Source organism: Varanus komodoensis, unplaced genomic scaffold (assembly GCF_004798865.1).
Source record: "Varanus komodoensis strain SLA01 unplaced genomic scaffold, ASM479886v1 scaffold6_2, whole genome shotgun sequence".
NCBI classification, from domain to species: Eukaryota; Metazoa; Chordata; class Lepidosauria; order Squamata; family Varanidae; genus Varanus; species Varanus komodoensis.
In genome coordinates this window covers 21,646,435-21,654,631 of record NW_025336346.1, presented here as the reverse complement: position 1 = coordinate 21,654,631, position 8,197 = coordinate 21,646,435, and the positions used below count along the sequence as shown (strand labels likewise).

Genomic DNA, 8,197 nt, shown 5'->3' with positions numbered 1-8,197 from the left:
TTTGATGCTGATGGTTCAAATGAGCATTCCTAATTATTTGTTCCATGAAAAAGGTAGACGTGCAAATGCAGCTGCGTATTTTGTTTCTTGTGTGAGGTGCTGATACCTGCCCCCCTGCTATCCGCATTCTGGATAGCTATGGCGTCAGAGGCAGCTGCGTGGTGTGTAGTGTTCCAAGCAACATATTTTCTTGCTGCTTGGAGAACTTCTAAGTGTTAGCTTAGCACTTCAGTTCTAGTACACATGCCTTTTCCAGGAATACAAATTAGATCTTTGGAATTGGGGCAATTCACTGTAAAATAGTGCTGGCACTCATTAAACTTACCGGATCATATCCAGTTGTGTCCCTCCACTCATGGTAGTACTTTTGCTTAGTTTCTTCAGAAAGGGCAACATGCTCAGCTGCTTCTCCCTTCCCTTTCCAGTCCCATATGCCCCACAAAATCTACTCCAGATTGGGGAACCTTTGATATAGCATGGTGTGTGGAGGGGAGGCATATGAGGCGATGTTTTAAAACTTCTGCTGTTCACAGAAGCCTCCACTGAGGCAAAAAACCTTCCATGAATAGAGGGACATAAATGAATAGAACCTAGCAGATCTTCTGGACTCCGTTTGGCTTGCTTATGTTGTTTATGCCTTTTGACAACAGCCAATACCAGAGGCTTCAGTGTCGTCATAAAAGATCATTAAACATTGATCTATCTTATACATTCAGATTCAAAGCTGTCAAAGAACTGCTATCTGGGAGAAAGACCTTGTTTTCTCCTCTGCTTCCAGAGCTTCTCTAATTATTGTGGAAACTGTTTATTTTCCCTCTGTAGATATATGTGGAACAGTGTTGTATAAGTATTACTGAAAACTTCTGTTTTGTTCACTTCAGTTTTCTGCATTTATGATTGGAATTGTTGCACTTCTTAATATGTAAAGTTCTGTACAAATCTGGAGAGATCTTATGAATGAATAACTACTTGCCAAGCTAGATTTTACCCAAGGCCACCAAGTGAGTCCACTGCATTTAAATCTAGTTCTTCAGGTTCAAGCTTAGCACACTTCCTAAACCACCCTCACATTGTGTAGGATTGTAGTTGTATTGCATTTTGCTTCCATTCTAACCTTAGCTATTCCAAGGTTACGGACTTGCCCTATTTGCAAGCAGAGACCAAATCCAATTTTGCATAAAAATCAAACATGGGCTTCCCCTTCTATCCTGCCATATGTTGCAGGTTTTATGGACTCAGTGTCCAAATCCAGTCCAGGTCTATATATTCTAAAGTTGCCATTTTTGCAGAACGGTTCTGTCATGAGAAATGCAAAGCAACCAAAGGGGGCTTTACATATCAATGCTGTTCTCATGCTTTGGATATTTAAATTTCTACTTCTTGCAGGCAAAGGTACAATCTAAATTAGTGCTTAGTAGCCAGGTGCATTTTGTGCTCTTTTCTGAAATTACAAAATCCTAACATACATCTCCAACAGCTGCCATAACAACTACCATCCAGCTTAAGCAGACTCTGTTTACAATGGTACAATAGTAATGTTACAGCTCTTGACTCTTCAGCTGGTTATTGTCACTTGCACAGACATCAGCCTGTTTAAATAACGATGTAAATAGGTCTCAATGCTGCCTTGTCCAGGCGCTTTCTTAAGTGCCATCTGATCTCTGTCATTCACCTTTTATTTAATGAAGTGGAGTGGAGTGGAAATGCCCACTCTCTGTCATCAGTTCAGTGCTAGGGATGGATTGCGAGCATTTTGAGAGCACGTTCGACTGTAACAGAAAAGAGCATGAAAAAGGCCTCTGTCTGCACACAGAGCAGTCAACAAAGTCGATGCCAAAAATGCTGAAGTGATAAAACCTTGGCGCCTAAGCTGTTGCCCAAAGGGACAGAGTCTCAAGCAATCAGACAAAATTCAAGGCACTTGTGAAGAATAAGGTTTACTTGACCTGTCATTTCTCAAAGGAAAACTCAGCTTGCTAACTATGAAGTTCAGTGTCTTGTGTTTTAAGGGCAGGTGGCAGGTGTGTGTGTCCCCCTTTATGCCTTTAATAATTTAAAGTTTTATTTTACAGTATATAGCCACTCTTACAGCACTGGGATACAGATATGCCCTTTACAGGATTACAGTAGGATTTGCTTCTATACAGGATCATCCCACAACATTCCTGCTGGCCTTTTAAATATTACAAGAATACTGTAGGGTGAACCCATAGAAAAATAACTTCATTACTCTTGCAATGCCTAAAGGGCATCACTGCCCAGTATTTGAATATATTAACTCCCATCTGAAATGTATCAGCATATGTGAGAAGGGGTTCAAGATACAATGGGTTGGATCCGGACTAAGTGAGTTGAATTCAGGTCCTGCTGAGACAATGGTTCTTGTAAATCCTACTGAAATCAACAGGAATTGAAGTCAACACACTTTTGGTGCCATCGAATACATACCTTGGAGGTACTCCTACTGAACTAAACGGGGCTTATTCTGGGTGAATGCACACAGGGTTGCACTGTTAGTGCTTTAAGCAACCGTGTTTACCACCAGCAGCTCCCCATGTGCCCTTCAAACTGCTCCGGAGGGTTGCAAAAGCCTCCAGAGCAGATGAGGGAGGGGCAAGCAGGGAGAGATGAGGGTGGGCAGTCCCGATGTGCAAGTGAAAGTCCAGGCCCATGAAGCGGGCTGAGCTGTTAACTTGGCTCCAGCCCAGCCTCCGCGTTTGCAGGACTTCTCTTCAGCACGAGGTGGGCAGCAGTAGTGCAGGGCAACTGGTCACACATTCAGCCTTTGTGCTTTGCGTTCCCCATTGTTTGCTGTGTGAACGGAATTAGAGACATTCTCACTGAAAAGCATTTGGAACAATATATATTAAAATAAAATAAAGTGGAAGCACAAAAGTGTGACGCATGGCGTTCATGAGTGAGCTGCGTAACAGGATCGTTTGCCAGGTCTTGCCTCTGTGCAGCACAGATGCTCCTGTTTCTTCACCTGCCCAGCACCGTTCCTCTGCCCAGCCTTTTCCTCTGTCCTGATGATAACCCCCTTTTGTCTTCCTGTAAATCTTGCAAGTATGAACCAAGGTAGCTCCAAGTGCCCGTTCACTTATTTGCACCCACAGACTTGGGGGAACAAAAGCACATCTCATGACAAAGGTATTTATATAGAAGACATGCCTCAGGTTCAACCAAAAAATTAAGCCAGTCCAGGTCTTTGGCTGACAATATAATAGGAATATAGCATCTACGATAATGTATCCAGATTGACTTCAGCATTTTAATGAAAACTTGTGCTGTTGGAAGAAATGTTTTCTTATTGAGTACCTAGTACATACCAGATTCCAAATAAAAGAAAAGACCAATAATATGTACTAAGCCTTGACCTGTGGTTAAGCATGAGGAGTGAGTTGCGTTTCTGGCATCGGACACTTTGCTCCCCTAAGCTAGAGCTAAACCTTTTGCCATACTTTTAAGGGAGGTTAGATTGTTTGCAACAATTCAGTGGCCTTCAAAACAAAATCCATAGAATAATATGCATACACTGCATATTGTATCCCTCAATCAAATAATGAAAATACGTATCTTGAATGGATGCCTTACATAGAATAGGAGCCTTCTACATAGGTCAGTTCGGTTAATATCTATTACATCATGGTGAAAGCTACAGAATGTCAATGTTTTCCTTGCTATGTTTCTACTATTTTACGAGACTGGCGTTCTCACTTAACATTCAAGACAAGTTATGAAGTCTTGCATTTCCTGAAGGACATGGAACTGTACTGGGTGGGGTTCTGCTATGAACACTGCTTTAAGCCAAGCCTTTGTGGGATACACTCACCATCTTTTGTGCAGACTGATCAAGTTCTCTGCAAGACAGTTCAGGCAAATGTTTCGTGTGTTTGCAATAGTCTGTTGGTGCCCCTGGACTGCACAAATTTGCAATAGACACTGGCTGTACACAATACCAATTGGCCAGAACAATTTTTCAATGGGATAAAACATGCTCTCGTTAAAGAAATACATATGCATACAATGATTTAATTAAAAGGTGGACATGGAGGAAAGGGAAGGACAGACCAGTGCATCGCTGTTTAATTTATAGGCTAGTATGACTGCCAGCTGCATTGCAACAGGAGGGGAAATACCAAGTTCATGGCATGGAGTGGAGATCTGGTATACTCATTCACACACATCTTGTGTTTCTCTCAATGAACCAACATGGTTGACAGCCAGCTAGAGAATCTGAAAAACTCCTGGGGAAGGCCACTTGGTGTCTTTCTACCGAAACTGGATTGACCATAGTTATACTCTGCACAGCACCTACCACTGATGAAGGACAAGTAGCTGCTAGGGGGCCAGGGACTTCCCTAACATTTCTGCAGTATGGGTTGGTGTGTGCTTTTCACAGGCCAGGAAGTTGCGTGCTGCCTGCTGGCCTCTCAGCCAGGGCGAGGGGCAGACCATGTGGATACTGATTGCCTATTCTCCTGTACTGCCGTGTACGGCAGGAATCAAATAGGACAAGCCATTGCGCTTTGTTAAGGCCAACACTTCAAACATCTTTGTGGCCTCCTCTCTGGGCAGGGCCTCCTCAGCAACCAGGCTTAAATACCAGCCACAACAGCTGCCCGCCCTTGTTTTCTGCTTGAGAAGAGTGTTCTCCGAGAAGCCCCACACTGCAGGCCGCACACAGTTGCAGTGAGGAAGCAGGCCACTAATGGCAGGGGGCTAGACAGCGGCAATATGACTATTTCTACATGTAATATTAGAAAACAGACTGAAAAAATATTGTCTTGGAAAGAATAGGCCAGAGTAAACAAGTGGCTGGCTGCAGAGGCCACTTTTCCTTTAAATGAGTTTGGTACGTTTCATCACAGCAGCTTTCTCTGAGTCCCCCAAACCCAAATGTCTCCAACTTTTGGTATCTCCTTTGTTGTCCACTTGTGCACAGAACTGCAGACCTGAATAGTTCCCTTACAAAGGAAACTTAAGGGCTCCAAAAGTCCTTCAAAGCCACAGAATCCCTCCTGAAATGCATGGGAGGTTTCTGATGGGAGGTGACCGCTTACAAGAGTGGGTGGATTCAGCTTTAATGCTGGAACCATTGTGAAGCTGGCATGGGCCTTGAGAGCACAGAGCACTCTAGCAGGCGAACGCTGATCAAACTGCTTGACCCCATGTGCAAACATCTGTAGTTTCAAGGTCCTCGCCTACCTCCATTCCCCATATGTACGGAACAGCAAAGTGGATGTCCATGGAGACTCCCGCCTGCAGGATCTGATCTCATCCATGTCCCAGGAATGCGATCAGCATCTCCCACCCTCTCACAGGCTCTGCCTGTTTGCTTCTCTGGCAAGTACACACACACACACACACACAGCACCAGTCTACAGAATCTTTAGTTCCAGTGCAATTGCCAGTAAGGCACACGAACACTCTAGGAACCCAAAAGGCTGTATATAAAATGTGAATTGTAGCTTGTGTACTGAGCTTCACAAGAGCAAAAGAGTTATCAAAGTAGGCAGGAGCCCTGTGACACATCAACCACTGTGTATTTCAAAGCACCCACGCTCAGCAAAGCTGACGCCCGTCTTTTGCAGGTATTTCAAGAAATCAGTCCTTCAGAAACAAATGCTTTAGTGCATCAGTTAACATGTCTATGTGTTAGTAGTACCAGATTGGTTCACGGAAACCTCAGCATTATAAAGTAGCTTATAGTTTTGGTACTGGTCATGGCGGCGTGCGTGTCAAAGCTCTGGATAACCAAGGTGATGAGCTGTAGAAGCTGAGCTGTGAGTCCTAAGTGTATAAAGTTAGCTACATACTTGAGGTTTTGGGTGCGTGTGTGTATTGGCGGGAGTGGGGAGAGATAGTTGTCTCGGAAGAAAGGAGTCATGGCACAAGATTCCTGCCGAAAACACATAATGGCAGCGGGGTGGGGGAAATGAGTCTGCTTTTAAATTCCCCGTAGGCACATTCTGATCAACAATAAAAGAACTTACTAGGCCTTTCACTGCAATATGACTAACAGCTGTAAAGTTCATGGCTTTCATTCTGAACAAAGATACTATTTGCATCCAGTTCGAAGCATGTCTGCTATGAGTTTCCCCCAGTGAGCTTTCCAGGGCTTCACCAAGCTGTTCATATTCACCAGGAGTTTGTTGGTTCGTGTATCTTCCTGTCCTGCTATCAGGTAGTCTATACCTGGTTTGGGAAAAAGATAACACAGGCATTACAGTAAACTCTGAATATCAATGCCCCATCAAACCCACAGAGGAGAAATTGAATCAGGCAGCAGCACGGAAAGATCCAGCCCAACCTGCTCTTGTCCCTTCAACCGATATCAGAAGGTGCAGCTTTTAACAATATGGACATAATTCCATGTTAAATCACCAAAGAACTGCAGCTGTTTTGGAAGCCCAGCAGCAGGGGCTGGTAGATGCCCCTTCTTGTAAGAGGTCATCTCCCATTGTGGGACAACAGATATAATGCAATGCACTAGATTTCCCTTGTTCAGTACAGGGTGTTTTGGAAAGGGTGGCCTGTCTAAAGCAACAGGTTTGTAGCTGGTGGCTACTCCTGGACCTGGCATCTGGATGAACTGGGGGCAGCAGCATCCAGGAGTGCCTTTTACTAGCTTGTCATATAACACCAGCAGTGCCCTTTCCTGGAGAAACCAGATTTGGCTGCAGGCATTTATGTCCTAACAGCTTCCAGATGAGACTGTTGCAGCGTAGTCTATGTAGGACTGTCTCTGAAGACAGTCTGGAAGCTTCCTTTGGTTCCAGAGGCAACCAACGGGGTTTCCAGTAGAACAGAGTCAGTCACCCCAACAGTGACCCATAGCACAAATCCAGCTATGCAGGGTGATAGTTTGGACCATCAAAGCCCTAACAGCCAATGACTAGCGTAACTTAGGAAGCTGCCTTAGACCATTAGCTCTCCAGGCTTTCCAAGGAGCTTCCCAACCTGAAGGATTGGACCTGAGGTTTCTTGCATGCAGGCTGTCTGCTCTGCTATGGAGCGATGGCCTCTCCCCATACAAGCCTGCCCAAGGGCTCAGAGGCCTTCTGTCTGGTCTCCCCATCATCAGACAAATTGATGGATAGGCAACTGCAATAGAGACAGGGACTTTTCTGGTGGCACTCACAATCTAGAACAGCCTCCCAAGAGAGACAGACTTGGCCCCATCAGTTTTCAGTGCATAGCAAATATAGTTGTATCCCAAGTGAGGGCTGAGGGGACATTCTGCTTTCAATGAAGATTTATTTGCCTTTGTCTTAAAAGTTGATGCTCTTTGTGATTTCACTGGCTTCGTTATTTTCTTAGGCTGCAATCCAATGCCCTATGCACTCATACACATACTCCTCTGAACCTGGAGCCTTCCATGCATCTTATCACCCTTATGGCATCTTGTGCCATGTAATTTATCTGGATGGCCATTTTCAGCCATCCCAATAAGGTGTCAGCAAGGGGGAAGGAAGGTGGCTGGGGTGCTGACAGGAATCACCATAAGCCCTTGGCCCTGGCCTTCTCCCCACCCCACCTATGCCCCTCTTTTCTCCTCAGAGGCCCAGCTGTGGTCTTGGGGGGGTCATATATCAGCTGCATGGGGAGCAGGGTGGGAGCTCAGCTATCACAGCCCCAGCTTGGAGGTCACAGGATTGCAGAGCGGGCACTCGGAATTACCCTGTGGCCTACCTGACCGTTTCAGGAGGGCACAGAATTGCACCCCGACAGACTGTAACATGCATTTGTTATGTTAATCAAAAGGCAGGAATGCAACGCTAGAAATAGGAGTAACAGCACAAATGCATTGAAATTCTACATTCCACTTTAAATTTCAGCATCTGGTCTGGCTGGCTAGAGTGTCTGAAGCAGTATGCTTTGTGTACACACGTGTGTGCACACACACACATTTGATTTACAGATGAAATGAAGATTAACTTTTCCATGTAAAAGTGGACCAGGATCTCATCCCCTATAGGAATACAAGCTGCATCCAAAGTTTCCATTTCTAGAATAAAACATCTGAGCCCAAGTTAAAGGGATACAACACTTGTCTCTCTCCCTCAAGCAGAAAACCCGCCAACCCCCCAAAGGCCAGCACTGCTGCTCAGTATTTTCTGGCGAGGAACAAAATAAACACAATTATTACAGTGTTCTAGTGTTCCAGTTGGCTGCTGAGCGGCCTAAAGAGGCC

The 8,197-nt window shown here is 44.9% G+C and overlaps 1 protein-coding gene across 1 annotated transcript in view; it reads right to left on the bottom strand.

Moving 5' to 3' along the window:
• Positions 1–1,708: 1,708 nt before the first annotated feature.
• Positions 1,709–8,197, bottom strand: part of LOC123034203 (netrin-4-like) — a 66,339-nt gene continuing 59,850 nt past the window's right edge. The window contains exon 10 of the mRNA XM_044451408.1: positions 1,709–6,198. Coding sequence (XP_044307343.1) covers positions 6,062–6,198 — 137 coding nt within the window. The 3' untranslated portion in view covers positions 1,709–6,061. The remainder of the gene's footprint in view (positions 6,199–8,197) is intronic.